Here is a 16,738-nt window from a genome sequence, read left to right as displayed (position 1 = left end):
CACCACTACAACTCTTACTGTTTTAACTTTAGTTTACACCCTACAGATTAGGAGTTTATGACTGGTCTAACTGAAAAACAAAACATTCAGCCTGATTGTTCTCAGTATCCACAAAATAATACAATCTTAAATGCTACTGAGTTCATTAGCCATGTTATTCTTACTGCTTTTAGTTCATTGTGATGAGTAAATGTGAACATATTTAACACCAACAATTCAAATATCTGAAAAATACCTCTTTCAATGTAAAAAATAAATTATTTCTTTCTGAAGATTGTTTCCTGTTCCTTACAAGTTCTTAATCCATGATACATTTTTCTCTTTTTTTTACTTTTCAAGTAGTTTACAAGAATTCTTATTACAGGACTGTGAAAATCCAATTACAATGGAACATTTTACTACTACTCATGACCAAAAAATAATAAATTTTTAACTGCCTCAGTTAAAGACGACTTACCTTTTTTCTTTGGGCCATGTCCCTACATACCCATCTACATAAGACATTGATGTGGACCTTCTGATGACTCCTAAGTGAAATGAAAATAGGACTCAATGTAACTGCTGTGAAAAATGATTTTAACATCACCTTCTGTTACTTAAACAAATTAGTTTGCTTCACTACTCGGAACACTGCAATGGCAAAAACAAGTGTTTATATATTGAAAATAAAAGTAGAGGAACTAAGCCAATTTCATCCTGAATATATATTATACCCCTCATCCCTCAAAGAATTTGCTATTGAGTACAATATTCTACAAATACTACTAAAATATACTACAGATAGTTGTTGTAAGCCATCTTCCACACAACCAAAACAGAAGTTCAATTAAAAAAATACACACAATATATGAGGTACAAACACAAACTTCCCATTTGTACACTTTATAAATTACAGAACTCATTCATTAGTCTTTCATGTAAAGGTCTCCCAGTAATTTCTGCATAAATAATGTTGGAATAAATATATGCAAGACAGCAATTTACTCTGAGGACAACACCTTGTCTCATTGCCTCTTCCACCCATTTGTAAATTGTTACCTGGAACAGATGAATAAGGCTGCTGGGGTGTATGCAGTTGGTGAGACGGTGGGTAAGCTGGACTTTCCAATCTATAAAACAAGAGATATGAACTTAGAAACAACACATCAAAAGCCACATTATGAAAAGGCAACCAGACTTCATGTCCTGGGCCAAAACAGATTTATTTTTTGTGACAGGGAAGAAAGTGAGGTCCATTAACATACTTGTCTCATAGTGTGTTTCATGCAAATGTGTTTATTAGAAGGTTCACATTTTTTTTAGTGAAAAGTCCAAACATAAACATGAGCAAAATGAGGCAGCTCCTACTGGCCTCAAAACTGAGTGATTGCAGCCATCATCACATACTTTTCATGCGTTTCTATTTTCAGTTGCTTAGTCTGAAACTTCTGCTTTGTGTCTGGACTGCAATATGCACTAGAAGTGGATAAAGAAGATTTTGTGATAGACACGGCTTTATAAATACACAAAATATATTCACTACTAAAGAGTAATTACAGAGATTTCCTCTCTTTCTACTTACACAGAGACATTATTTTGGTTCATAGAGAAGGTCTGTAATTGAGTGGCTGTGTTAATCCAGAATCGGATTAACATAATTCAGTGTTTTGATCAAGGTGCTTCTTCAGCATCAGAACAAAGACACATACATAAAGATGCATGGATTTGTAGGTAAAACACTTCTAAAGAAGCCAGACTTCAAAACTACTCTGGATTAAATCCTTTCATGTTTTGAATTTTGTCCACTGAGTTGAAGAGCATACTCCCAAATTCACATTTTTCAATCAGTAATTTTCAGAACATTTGTTTAGTGTTCTTATATTATATATGCTCTATGATGTAGAAGTGTCTACATAATATTTGTAAGAAGGATATTCACATCAGTTTAAGAAAAGTAATGTTGTTTACAATCTATAAAAGCATCTTTCATATTATTTATTATTCAAAATAGGTTCTCATAAATTCTTGATTTTTTGTGTCAACAACACTACATGACGTATCTGTTTTACATATCATTTGAGATTTCTGTGAAAATTTTAAAATCATAATTTCTAAAAAGTTATCTTGAAAGAAATGCTCTCTAAATTTCATCCAGCAGCCTGTGAAAATTTGCTACCACAAAGAAAATTTATGCACTTAATTTTTCCTCAAGGAAAGTCTGATTCTGGCACCAATACTGTGATTCCATAGCAACCTTAGGCATAGTAACTGCTCACTGTCACAGTCCCACTCCCTCCTCTGTGCTGGATCTGGCTCTCCATCCCATGCTCTGACTCATTTGAACAAGCTGAGGCGACAGAAGAACATTCACTTTTTCCAACTGGGTTAGTTTTTCCTGTCTTTGTGCACTGAAATGGCAGTTCAAACACTCAAGGGGGCAGGAACACACAGCTGGGACAATGAGGAAGGCCAGGACCAGAACATCCTGCAGTCAGGTCTGTTCTGCCAGGGAACCTGCAAGCCCATGTGTTTGATTCCTACCATCTGAAATTACTTCTTGGGCCCTTCTTTTGTCCTACAATGCAGTGACGTATCATCAAGTTGGATGAAGTACACTGGTTTATGAGGAAAGATACAGTGAATCACTTTGGGAACCCCTGCTTCAAAAGAGATGTTCAAAACTACTGTTACTTTTTCTCCTGGCTTATAGGCTAAGTTTACACAAAAATAAATTCATTGCCTACAAGGGAAACACTTCAGATACATACAGCAAAAAGATTTGGAATCACAGCATTTAATGGTAGTAAGAAATATTACTCCCTTATTAAAGTCAGAGTAGATTTCTAAAGGCTAAAAGCATACTCAGAAATCTTAAGCCTCAAATGAACCTCCACAAACCTCAAACCCAACCAAACACCCACCCCTTCCTCCAAAAACCCCATCCAAAAACAACAGAAAAGGCTAAACAGGATTATGTGGGTTGGCAATCAATAACTTGTCGAAAATTCAATTAAAATGCTAATTTTATCCTTCTCCTCTGTGCCAGTTCAGACAGTCAGTAAATCTTTGCCCCAAAATTATAAATATACTGTAGCACTACCCCTCATTGACTATGTCCACATCAGGTCACTGGAAGGCTTTCTTTACGTCGACAAAAGAAAAATTAAAAAGAAGGCCTAAGGTGCATTTTCTGCCCTTATCATAGAATCGGTTAGGTTGGAAAAGTCCAGCCATTATCCCAGTACTGCCAATGCCACCACTAAATTGTGTTCCTGAGTGCCACATTTACATATCTGTTAAACACCTCCAGGGATTGTGACTCCACCACTTCCCTGGGCAGCTCGTTCCAGTGTTTGACAACTCTTTTGGTGAAGAAATTTTTCCTAGTATCCAATCTAAACCTGCCCTAGTGCAAGTGAAGTCCATTTCCTCTCATCCTATCACTTTTTACTTGGGAGAAGACATCAATCCCCACTTGTCTACAAGCTCCTTCAGACAGTTGTAGGAAGGGATTAGGTCTCCCCTGAGAAATTCATCACATGTAAGATAGGCTAGAGAACACAAGAGAAATAGGATGCTCTTATATTGCTTCCAAAACTGTAACAGTAATACTAAAAATAATTTTTCATATTGTCCTAGTTTCAGCTGGGATAGAGTTAATTTTCTTTCTGGTAGCTGGCACAGTGCTGTGTTTTGGATTCAGTGGGAGAATACTGCTGATAACACACCAGTGTTTCAGTTGTTGCTCAGCAGTGCTTACTCTCAGTCAAGGACTTCTCAGTGTCCCGCTCTGCCAGTGAGAAGGTGCACAAGAAGCTGGAAGGGAGTGTGGCCAGGACAGCTGCCCTGAACTGGCCAAAGGGTTATTCCAAACCATGGATTGTCCTGCTCAGTATAAACTGGGGGAGTTGGCCGGGAGGGACCTATTGCTGCTGGAGGATGGGCTGGGCACTGGTCAGTGGAGGGGGGAGCAGCTGTACTGTGCATCATTTGTTCTCCTGGGTTATATTTTCCTCTCTCTCTTATTTTCATTACAATTATTATGATTATTATCATCATATTTTACCTCATGAGATTTACATTTTCTTTCCCATTCTCCTCTCCACCAGGAGGCAGGGTGGGTGGGAAGTTCATCATAGCTAAGTATTTCTTTTTACCTATTTGACATTCATAGTACTTTAGTAAAATAATCAAGCCAAACTAAAACCATCACTCAGGGGTTTTCTTTCTTTATAATTTGCTGTGAATTCCAGAAAAAAGCTCTTAAAAGACCAGACTTGGTCAGCAGCCCCATTTGAAATTGAAGAGGACAAGGCCATGTGCCACCCCTCTGCTGAATGGCAGGGGTTGTTTTGGAAACTGGTAAGAGAGCAGCACGCTGTCCAAGTGGCCAACATGATCTGTACAAACAGGAACAAGCAATCTGCTATGCAACAGGGCAGCGAGGGCCTGAAGTATGGAATCTTCCACAAAATTCCACAGATAGTATTTGGTGACTCAATCCCTGAGCATTGCAAAAAGGTAACAAAAGTAAATGAACAACTGTGTTTGATTTTTTAATAGAAAGGAGATTGTGAAGCAGTACTAGTGATTCTCTGACATTACCTGGCTACAAAGTCAGAACCAGATGGAGCATCCACATAATTTCTTCTGTTAGCATTCAAGCTGTGAGCAGAAGCTGCATCCTTTGCAGGTTCAGCTGCCAGGAAGAACAAAGCTCAAGTTATTATACTTTAGTATTCCGTTAAAATGCATAATAGACAAACTGTCCAGAATAAACTGAAATACTATTTTCAAAGATTTAAAGAATTTTCATTGATTACATTACACTTCCTTTCACTTTTACCTCCTCCAAAGCTCCCATATTGGCACTAACTAGGGGAATGGAAAATGACAAAATAAACTAGAAAAGACTAGGGAAGATCTAATAAAGAAAAGAAAAACTAAAAAAGAACCACACAATTAAAAGCAAGCAAACCATTTTAGCAAAAAATTGTTCTTCTGAAAGAAATTTTTCTGATAAAAATTTTTCCCCAAACCCTCAGACTGACTTTTCAGCTAGAAAATAGGGGTCTTTGGCACATCTTAAATTAGTTAGCAATATTGAAAGACTTAAATTAGATTTGTATGTGCTATAAAGAATATAAATGAAAAATAGATATAAAAGCCACACATTGAAAATCTCTTCGTAGTGCCTGGAGAGCCTATCACAGCACTACTGTATGAACAGTTCAGATACTGAGACTTTGTATTCATTAACAGATCTCAAGATCTACCAGACAGGTGGATTTTAAAATTTGAGAATTTGCTGATGGAAGACTGTGCCCTTGCACCCAGGTACCAAATGCAATTTTACAATTAACTATCTATTCACTGTCCCCAGACTTGTGTTCCTTTCTCTTGGTATCTTCTCAGCAATACAAGTTCTTCAGGCTAAATTCTGTTCTTGGTTCCTCCTTATGTTTGTAATCCTTGCATGGGCATAAATGGATTCTAGGCTTGTTTAGGCCAGGAAAATTTGCAAGTGATTATACCACAACAATTTAAACGAGTTTTTGGTAACAGACAACAAAATCTAATTACGATATATGAGATGAGATGAAGATTAACAATTAAGTAAGAGTACTCTGCTCCTTCTTTAAGGGGGTTGTACACTGCCAAATCCTGTTAACAAAAATATTCACTGCATCTGTGAACACAATGGCAATCTGCACACATACATTTGAAAACATGCATATTAAGGCCAATAAATAACATAATTACCTTGGGGGTGCACAACAACACGAGGTTGTACAAATGATGGCTTCACCACTTCAAACCACCAGAACAATTCTGCCATGAACACCATGTAATTGCTCTACCAGAAAAAAAAAAAAGATGGGGAGAAATTTATGTTAAAATACAAGCCTGCAAATAAACAGATTAAGCAGCATTTGGGAGATGTCTCTGCATTTCACCCAGTTTACAATCTCAACTGATTTCTTAGAAAATGAGACCAGTACAACTGATCTGTAGCACCAACTATCTAATACACATAACTTGACCAGATTGCCACTGACTGGGATGAAATGTTTCATAATAAACATATGCTCAAGCCTGATGTCCTCGCAAGGAGGGCAGAGAGGTGCAGGATGGGTGGAAGAAAATGCCTGTCAAACAGATCAGCCATTTCCATTAAAGAGCAGTGAGGAGCCCATTGTTTCAAAAGGCTAGGCAATGCTTTTTTTCAGAGATTTTTAACATGAAAAAGTATGGTAACCCTTAGTTTTAGTGTAGGAAGTTTAAATTTGATTTAGACTTTCATCTTAAGTATGTCCCTTTGGTCACATGTGTGAAGATCTACCCAAATTTACAAGGTTTCAAAGCAAAACAAAAGCCAGAAGCAGAGTTTCCTCACTGCAGGTTAGAACAAGGTTTCAGCTCCAAAGATTTATATACACTTAATACACTGTTGATATATCTCCCTACTGTACATTCCCATCACACAGCTATGAAAGACATGGTGTGGGAGCCACCAGATTTAACACAAGGGGAGAAACAGGTGAAAAGGAAGAAACAACTGGTGACAAACTGCATCAGCAACAACGACAAAAATCAACAGAGAGGAAAAGCAGGAGAAGCAGCAGCAGTCATTTCTGCTGCAAGAGCATACAAGGAGTATAAAAATTTGACTGTGAAGGTTGGAGAGTTCAGAGGCCAAAGCTTCTACACCCAAATGCTACTCCATATCTAGAAATATCAACTGAAGGGGATCAGCAAGCATCCAGGCCTGAGCTGGCTCCAGCAGGTGCACAGACCTGTGTCACCAGTCTTACAAAGTCTGAAAATGTAAACAATACAAACCTCACTTATGCATTAAACTGGGAAACCATAATGAAATACTTTTTAAAACAGTTTGTTAGAAAAATTCTAAACAAAATGTCATTTTATTTCAAAAACAAACCACAGGACTTAACACTAAGAACATAATTTTAAAATAAATGAAAATTTATTTTAAAAAGTTAAATAATAAATGGTATAGCTTCAATTCTGTATCAGAAAAATTTGAAAACATAATTCTGAATATCTATTTGACACTTTTGCTTCAGATTTATTCTTTCTGCATATTTCTAACATCAATCAACCTTTACTCTAGCTAAGGGATACTCTTAGACCAAAAGCTGCTCACACGCTTCAGTTTATGGCAAAGGGATCAGCCAGATGTTGCCATAGTTATTACATACAAGCTGTAAATAGATTAGGAAAAACCCCGTCGCTGCTTATTCAGCTCTACAGAATTGAACGAGGAAAAGTGCATTGCAAAATTTTTTCCATTCGGAGAAAATGTTAAGCATAGCATTTTGGTATCACTCACTGATTTCATTAGGAAGCAATGAAAAAAATCAGATGTACTTCTCAGACAAAATATGATTTTTAACCCTATAATGTCTATATATTGCAATTTCTCTCAATATTCCCCCTCCTCTTACCTCTCCTTAAACTTTTAAATTTTTAACTTGATTTTTTAGTACAAAAATAAATTATTAAATGTTCTAATAATAGCTTTCTCCCCATCTGAAATAACCTTGCATTTAAATACTCCAATTTCTTATGGTTATGTTGAAATGCTGCATTTCAGTGAAAAGTAGACACATAAAAGCTTGACTATTGTATGAAGGACTCAGATATTCCTTCTGAGATTATCTTTGTTTTTCCAAAATCACCAAAGCAGTGTTTACTGAACTAAAAATGAAAGTGCTGTCTGCACAGCCCACTGAGAACAGAGGCTACTTTAGATGTCTGATGGTGAGCCATCATGATGGAAATCACGTTTTCTCACAAGTTATTTTTAGTCAGAAAGGGATGTTAAGAATGATCAAAGGGAAAGACTGATGATCAGTAACAGAATTCTTCAGAAAAACTAGCAGTGGGTCTGAAGTGATCCTGGTATCCAGGTTAGAAAAATGTAGATGTTATTACCACAGGTTTTGCCTTGATTATGGTGACAAAATTCTAACAGCTTGTCACATGATTATCACATGCACTTACACACAACAATGTTCAGAAGCATAACAGCATTAATAGTAATAAAAACTAGCAAAGCTCTGAGCAGTTCAGACTGGTTCAAGCCCCCTGAACAGCAGATGGCAGACTTGCAGCTTCAGAGATCCTTTTATTTGCTAAACATCCTCATTTGATTTTTTTAATTTGATATTTGCAGACTGTTCCTCAGTGGTATGAAGTCAGCTGTACTACTGGTACTGCATCATCTGGTGCTGTACCATAAAAACCCTTCTGTTTAACAGATTTTGGAATGCTATCTTTTTTGGGGAAAAAAAATCCCATATTCTCTAGCATAAAATCTGAAGTCATTACTTGCTTCTGTACCAAAGGGAGATATAAGCAAGCCTGTTGTTTAAAATTCTATTCTGTTTAAAAAAGGTAAATTATTTTCTTTAATATCTCTACTTCCCCTTCACAGTTTTAAAATCACTATTAATTTTTAAATCAAATTAGCTAGCGGGAATAGTATGTCCAATCTTGCCACTTAAAATAAATTATAGCTTCCTAATACTTATAGGTTTTGGATCTGCATATTTATAGAATAATAACTACAAGATCATATATACAAATGATACAAACAATTTGTCATCAGGCCTGAACCCACTAAAATTGGATGTGAAAGCAGCCATAGAGATTTTTGGACATTTTTTCAAAATTAACATAAAAATACACTGTAAAATTTATATCATGATTCACATTAAAATCTCTGTTCAGCAGGCCAGGAAATGTCACCTCCAGTGCAAATCCACAGTTTTTGTTATAAAAGTGCCAACATAAATGCACCAAGGCTGCAGAAAACTGGACTGTACAGAGGAGGCCAAACTGCAGTTGTGTCTGATCCATGCACCACCAGTGTCCTGTCTCCTTCCACAGGCTAAGAAAAGCCACAACTCAATTTTAAAACCCCAGTTTGTCTTCTTTCAGACCAGAACAAGAGGGAAAACTGTCCGATGAACATCAGTGAAAGCAAACCACCTTGCTTCCCTTTAAATAATGAGTCAGGAACGGCTGGTCCCTCTCAGGGGAGAAATCATCTCTTAAAAAACTGTTCCCTGGTTGAATCTTACTTTTCATTCCTGATCCCCAATCCTTTCAATCCAGCCAGATGGGAATCAAATCCCTGGATGACTCCCACCATACATACCCAACTGCCTCACCAAGCACAGCCAGCTGCTCTCCCGGGTCCTTAAGGAATCCACGGTCACGCTTACAGGGCTTCAGTTGCCAGTTCAGGCTTAGGTTGGCAGCCTGACTGGCAGTGGGTTTTCCACTGAGACTGGAGGGAAAGCTGTATGACATATGTGGACATCCTGCAGCCCTGAATTTCTAGGATTTATCTATGCAATGTATTTGAACATGATTTTTCACATCTCTCGTGCTGATTATAGCTTCTGCTTACATTGTTTACAAAGTCATCATCAATACTACATCAGAAAGTGCAAGTATTCAAAACTGCTCAAGTGCAATAAATATTTTTTAGTATACATCAACCCTTCAGATATCATATTCTCCTGTTTAATTCACCAGTGAAAAGACAAAAAAAAGTTCTGAAGGATCTGAATCAAAAAAGACTTGACAGTGCAAATGTTTTTTCTGCCTCTCTGGTTAATAGCCAAGTGCAAAAACAAGGTACCTATTCCACGTGCTTAGTTGTGATTCTGCACAGCTTAGAGTGGCCCACATTTAGGTCAGAGGAACGCCCTTTGCAGACAAGAGACAGCAATCATCTCTCAGATTTGCTTCATTTCACATTCTGAAAGCCTTCACTCGGAAAGAAATATGCCTTCTGTATGAGCTTGGGTGAACAGACTCTACAGTTACCAGCACATAGCAGCCAAAGAAAAGAAGCATCCATGATGAGGGGCAGCACACAACAAACAGCCCCCAGGAACTGAGAGGCTGCAGAGATTTCTGGCCCTGTTCAACGCCCAAGAACCCACAAGCTCAGAACTGCAGGACTCAGCCACATCTGTACAGGACCATCAGCACATGCCAGTGCCAACAACAGGTTGTACGACCCCAGCTGTGCCCACAAGGGCTGTAGTTATTATATGCAGACAAAGATTATAAGTATATACACACCCCAAGAGACAAATGAACCCCTTGAGAAACTTTCTGGAGATGTTCCCAAAAGCCACTGGTGAGTCAGTATGACCCCCAGCTTCTGGGAGACCACTGGGTTGGCCTCCAACCCCATAAAAATGCCTGAGTGTGTGTGTGTATCTGCATGAACTCTGTGAGCAAATGAATGCATTGTGTGAATAGTTATCTCTTATCAATAGTTCATTCTATTAATACTAGCAGTTGAACTAATAAAAGTTGTTCTAATATTGGTTGTGATCTGTGTCTCACCCTCAATCCCCTATCAGAGAAAAGGGAATGTAAAACACAGATTAAATGAGTAGCACAAGTTTAGGATCACTATTTAAAAAAACAAAACACGAAATCACACATTTTTGAAGGCTCGGGTAAAGGAATACTAAAGACAGTAATTAACTGCATATCAGTTGATGCAATGCCAAGTTCCCAAGTAAACTCTTAAATTATGGGAAACATCAAATGATTCAAGTTGTCTGTCAGTACCCTCTTTGACAGTTAACCTCATAAATTACTTGTTCTTAGATTTGAAGCCTACGGTCCTACTACAATAAATTGACAGAGAATGATCTAAAAATATCAATATAATCAATTACAACCAAATATGTGTTTTTTCTTCTTCTAGAAATACTTTCAACATGTATCTCATGTGACAAATGGAACAGGTGAGATGCTCTTTTTTTTAATTCTTCCTATTCAGAGACCATATATGCCCCTTACAACATCCTTTTAGGAATTATACATTCCATAAGACAATGAAACCACAAATGCTACAGACCTCCTATTACATCACAGTGCTAATAAACTGCTGGGACAAAGCAATAAAGAAGTCTTTACAGTTCTGCACAGTGGCTCATGCTTCTTGTGATGGCACTTCATGCAAGGTTTTCTATTTCTACAGACTTGTTCTTTGAAAGGGCAGAGTAAGTGCATGTCAAGACACAAGGAAACAGTTCTTTCAGTTCTATGTACATTCCCAGATTGAGGTGAAGAACAGGATACTTGAAAAATAAATCCTGTCTGAGGATAAAACTGCTTGCAGGAGAAGGGAAAAAAAGTAGTCTGCGCAAGTTAAGAGAGATCTAAGATTTTCTATTATTTCCTCTTGTTATATATACAGGGAGGACTCAAAAAACATTGTGATTATTTTTATGTAATCTCTCTGTACTTGTGTTTGTCTGTCTCAAAGGAAAACAACCAGAACCAGTATGGTCCCTTGTTGGTGCCTCAAGCATCCATGGAATGTATTAAAATATTTTTTTCTTTAATATCAGTAGCCTTAGTAAACAGCTTATGAAGAACTTCACAAATGTATTTTTCTTAGAGGAGGTGAAATAGGCAAGTGAGGAGTAACAAAACTTACTTTCTGCTTCCTTTGATTATGGCACATTAAAGCTGTCTAGAAGTCCAGACAAAGTGGATTTCTCCTCAGTGCTAAAACAGAACTAAGCAAACAGTTTAATCTGTTGCAAAATCAGAGAGCCTGTATCAAAGACTTCAGATGCTTGTTAAGTGAAGTTTTAAATTAATATGACTGTGATTCTGTGCATTTTGATGGGAAAGCCAAAAGCAGGCACAGTCACACTGGTCAAGTCCAGCACCAAATTTCTGCACCATATCCTGTCTCTAACCTGCCTCGATCTCCTGTGGCAGCACAGTGCAGTGTGCCCTGGGAGGAATGCAAGGGACTACTTTGTGCCTGATCACTTCAGAAGAAGTTCTGCTCCCTTCCTTCTCACAAACTAGCATGAAGTCAGGACACCTAGTACAACTGCTAGGACCACACAAGGCACAGCATTGTAATTCCAAAAATACTGCTGTGACTATTTTCTGGAGGCTTTTTCCAGTAACGTATCAGCAGTTGGTTGTTTTTAATTTTTCTATCACTTCTATGAATGTAAGAGACTTTTAGTCAAAAGCACAGTGGCACCTACTGTGCAGTATGAGCCACTCTGAAAATAGACAGGAATTTCAGCTGTTTAAAAATGACACTTCCATAAATCCTAAAACTTCATACTATGTAAATTTTGTAGGCCAAGATAAAAGTGACTTCTACAAACCAGTGTAATTCAATGTGCAATATTTAAAATATCCATTTACAATACAAGCTTTTTCAAAGTGACAATAAAATTCTTTGGAGAACATATACATTTATTAAAACTGACTTTAATCAGATGCACTGGAAAACTAAGAAAGAGCTCCTTTAATTATGAATTTATTTTTAAAGAAAATTAACTCTTAACACTGGAAAAGCAGAGTTTTGTAGCACTAGCCAAAGTTCCCATGCCAAGTTTTAGAAGAAAAACTTGGCAGCCTTGCTTTGTAGCATTTACATCTAAATAAGCATCTACACCACAGCAACTTGTAATAACATGATCACAAAAGGTCTTTCTCTGTTCTAGAAATACTCAAAATCTTTGAAAGAACTCTAAATCCTGTCTGGAAACAGTGCTCAGAAACAGTAAAATTACTGAGTCTGTAGCACTTTCAAAGTGTAAAGTCTGATGCATCAGGATATTGACAAAATATTTACTACAGTTACTTTGTTAACATTGAAACTTCATAGTGCACACTGGCTTGAGAAATAATTCAAGCCACTACTATAAAATTTTACTGAGTGCTATGAACCAGAACAGGAATAATTAATGCCGTGCATTCCATGGATGTGTAAGCAGAGAGAAACAATCAAAATGCAGTGAAGGAGTCCCACTCGAGATCCTAGTGGTTGTAGGACTATGAACTACAGACAAGACAGACTGCAATGCAGCAGACTTCCCAAGTGTGTAGGTAGATTACTGCATCTGAAATTTAAGAACACCAAAAGCTGACTGAAAGCAGTCACTATGCAACTTTGCGTACATAAAATAAACCAGCAACTGCTAAGTAGTCTAGACTGAAGTCCTTCTGCCTTTACTCACCCTGGCAGCTCATTACATATTTGAAAAGGATTGGGTTCAACCCTACAGGAGACAACAAAGCCGTATGTGAGCTCTGGCCTCTCAGACTCTGCTTGCAAGATTGCTATAAAGATCATAAAAGCAGTGAAATGACCCAGATATTTAGAAACCAATTACATCCCATCTGCAATGGATATGCTGACTTCAGAAAAATAGTATTTCATTCCCTAAAGGCAAGCCAACAAGAATCTTAAGTAAATGAAGAGTGTTTTATATAGAATAAAGTCTTGGTGAAATATAATGATGAAAAATTTAAGTTACAATTAAACAAGAAATCATTCAGTTGCTCCTTGTTTTCCACGTGGCCTTAAAAAATTATAGAACATTGCTTTTTTTTATCCTTCTAAAAGTGCAAAATTTTAGAATGATTGAAGACACTTAATTGCTTATTCAAACAAATGTAGTTGCTGGAATTGTGTTCCTGCTTGTGTTTTGGGCATCAAACCACTGGATTTTCCAATGAAATTAACTTGTAAGTTCACACTTTTACAGAAGTGAAAAAGCTTTAAGTTTAAAAACCATGAAATTATTGTGTACACAGAAATGAGTAAGTACAGTGAGCAATAATTCCATAAACTCTTCAATATTTCCTCCTTTTGTTAAAGCCTTAATACATTTAAACTGATGCAGATCACTATTACATTTTAACAGAAATATCACAGATTAAATGCTTTAAATAACAGTTAATTAATAAGAAAGAAGATAAAGTGTGAAATAGTTTTGCACAAAATTAAAGTTTTTACAGATCCATTCACAAGCACTTTTTTTGAAATACTTTGAAATTACTAGAAAAACAATGGCCAAAAGAAGGTGGTTTTACATGCTGCTGAAATTTGTGTGTTGCATGCTCCATCACAAGAGATGCCATAGAGCAACAGACCAAAAAAAAAGACTAAATATACCATTAGCGGAACAGTCCTGTGGATGTTGATCACATTTTTATTAATTTTTTCTTTTTTTTTTACCTTTATGGAAGAAGCTGCATAGAGCATATCCTCAAGACTGAAATGGCAACACTGGTTGAGGTATTCCTGACAAAATTCTTGAATCAATTGCAGATTATACAGGCTGTCAGCCAAAGACATTGTCTCTTTCAAACAAATATCTAAAAAAGAAGAAAAGAAGCAAAGATAAGATACAGTTACAGATTTGCAAAAAAGTGCTTTTTGGCTTTGCTGGATTCTGAAGCATTTTCTGGATTCAGACTTGATTTCTGCTCCCCCACCAGAGACTTTTATATTTCTATTTCAGAAACTAAACAAATTTTAACCTACATTTTATCCTTGCATTTTTATATATTCAGACATTTTCACGAAAAATAATTTTGTTTTTCACTATTGACAAGTTTATTTGTTTTTGTTTTGCCTTCTGTGAAGATAGAAGTTATGCTCTCACCCCTAATAGTTCCATGTAAAGAAAAACCATAATCACTAATGGAATTTTTTTCCAATTAGATTTTCTATGGAGCAATGGCAATAGGAAATGTACATGTTTTCACACCTTTCTCTGTACATATTAGTTCTTTGTCTTTGCACAGGGATCCAAGAGCACATTTTAATGCCATTAACCTTTAATCTTCACAAAAAAAGCAGCTTTAGATTGGTCTTATGTATTTGTGTTTGTGGATTGAGATGCTTGAGATGAGATTTTACAAGGAGCTGAAGCCTGTCACTCTCTGTTTGAAAGTGCTATTTAAAGACAAAGAAGTGGTCACAGTGAACAGATTCATGGTTATACAGTATTCTCTCAATACTATTTATGCCCAGATAACCTCTGTTCTCTTTTTATGACTGCTTCTTGGAAAATTAAGTAGCAACAATAACTTCCTAGAAAAGAAAAAACGACAGTCCTTGTAAAAAGAAGGACTGAAGGAAAAAAAAAAGAAATATACTTCCAGAGCGTGCATTACATTTTATTCCTAAAGCAACAGTGTATGACAGAGCTCCACATAAGTTTTGAATTGTTTAGGATAAAAGGTTTCTTCAGACATAGAATCTACTTTGATGCTAGCAGGATAAAGATTCTCATACTGAGAAAGTCATACCTAGTCCATCAAGCCAACCCCACAAACGATGATCAATAGAAAAAAAATGTTTGACTAAACTGACTGAAAGGAGATTAAATTTAGTAATTGAAAATGTGAAATCATGCATTTGGATCTAATAAAATTGTAATGTGATTCACTAGCTGAGAGTGATGTAGAGCACGAAGTTATCGTGTATTAGCCATTGTAAACATATTTATGTGCCTTTGGCATCATGCAGCTATGGAAAAAGCAAACGTGATGCTAAAATGTCTCAGAAAGTTTCTTTCCAGTAGTGACAAAGAGGCACTGTACAAAGGTAACGAGATGTCAAGCTAGATTTCTGGGTACAATTATGACCATCCATATTCAAGAAAGATAAACCAAAACTGGACTAGTTGCAGAAGAAGACTATTGAGTATAATAATGAACATGGAAATCTACTTCAGCAGGGGAGACTGAAAAGGCTTGGTTCAGTTGCCTGGTCTAAAATAAGAGAAAGGAAATATATCAAAAAGGTAGGCATCAGATTAGGAGAAGCTATGCAAGCCAAAGGGTACTGCTGGAACAACAAAAGCATGTAAGACAGGTTACAGGGCACACTTAGGTAGAAAGCAAGAATGAGATTTAAAACTCAGTTACAAAAATTGGGTAAGAAGAGTACAGATTTTCAAGAGTTTGACAGTTTTGAGAGAGAACAAGATAAATTCATGAAAGGGATTATATAATTTTGTACAATAGCCATTTCTTGACTCACTGACATAGGAAACCCTTTCTAGTTCTGTATTCCTTCAAGGAAACCTAGATTTGAAAGTTAAATGAAGTCTTAATGAGAAGTGATCTACTTCAGACTACAGAGAACTCTAGAATAATTTTTTTCTTTTTTGTTAATGCATTTTTAAGCATTTTTACATATGCACTTTTGTTACCCTCCTTTCTTCAGTGCCAGTACAGAACCAAATCTCAGTAAAATTCAACATGAACCAAAATTATGTCATCTAAATACAGGGAAGATGAGCAAAATCTTAAAGTATTTCTAGTTGCTTTGGAGTACCTTTGAATTTACTTCTGAGATAATGATATTTATATATCTTCAGGGAAGATGATGTCAGGACACCTAACAAGAATATTAAAACTAAAGTTCCAAAGATGACATGTGCCTTGTTGTGTTTAAAGTCTGGAGGAAGATGCTGGCAAGTACATATGTGGTTAACGCAAGGAATACAAGGTCCTTCAGACTGTCTGTGTTTTCAGCCATGCTAGGACAAAAGGAACTGGGTGTTACTCTGTTCAACACTACCCAAGTTTTAACTCTTCCCTAATCACATAAAACAGCATGTATTTGGCTACAATATTTATGTAAATTAAAAGTTCTATTTTCCAAAATTCACAAGCTGAAGAAGAATGGTGAACGCGTCTTCATGTCTTTCATCTTCAACACCTACTGTGCTGGAAGCTCCCTATAAAGTGCTTGTATATATGAATTCCAGATTTTAGTCCTTAGTAAGCTTTAAACCCTTGTTCACATTCCTGGATTTCTCAGAATCTTTCTGTATAAGTGTTCCCACGACATCAAAGGTATAATAGCCAGAATACAGGTAGAAAATGATGGGTGTTAGCTGCCAAGACATTTTACAGC

At 36.6% G+C, this 16,738-nt stretch overlaps 1 protein-coding gene across 4 annotated transcripts in view; it reads right to left on the bottom strand.

The window, feature by feature from the left end:
- CAMSAP2 (calmodulin regulated spectrin associated protein family member 2) overlaps window positions 1–16,738 on the bottom strand; it is an 81,956-nt gene that overhangs the window by 13,680 nt on the left and 51,538 nt on the right. For all 4 annotated transcript variants that reach the window (XM_018079055.2, XM_018079056.2, XM_008926849.3 and 1 more), the window contains 5 exons: window positions 14,042–14,181; window positions 5,743–5,836; window positions 4,585–4,678; window positions 1,039–1,109; window positions 458–527 (listed from right to left, as the gene is read on the bottom strand). In XM_018079055.2, coding sequence (XP_017934544.1) covers window positions 458–527; window positions 1,039–1,109; window positions 4,585–4,678; window positions 5,743–5,836; window positions 14,042–14,181 — 469 coding nt within the window. The remainder of the gene's footprint in view (window positions 1–457; window positions 528–1,038; window positions 1,110–4,584; window positions 4,679–5,742; window positions 5,837–14,041; window positions 14,182–16,738) is intronic.

This window comes from Manacus vitellinus, unplaced genomic scaffold (assembly GCF_001715985.3).
Source record: "Manacus vitellinus isolate BGI_N305 unplaced genomic scaffold, ASM171598v3 scaffold_44_pilon, whole genome shotgun sequence".
In the NCBI taxonomy this organism is placed as follows: domain Eukaryota; kingdom Metazoa; phylum Chordata; class Aves; order Passeriformes; family Pipridae; genus Manacus; species Manacus vitellinus.
The sequence above is the reverse complement of the archived record's forward strand: the minus strand, read 5'-3'. Positions and strand labels throughout refer to the sequence as shown.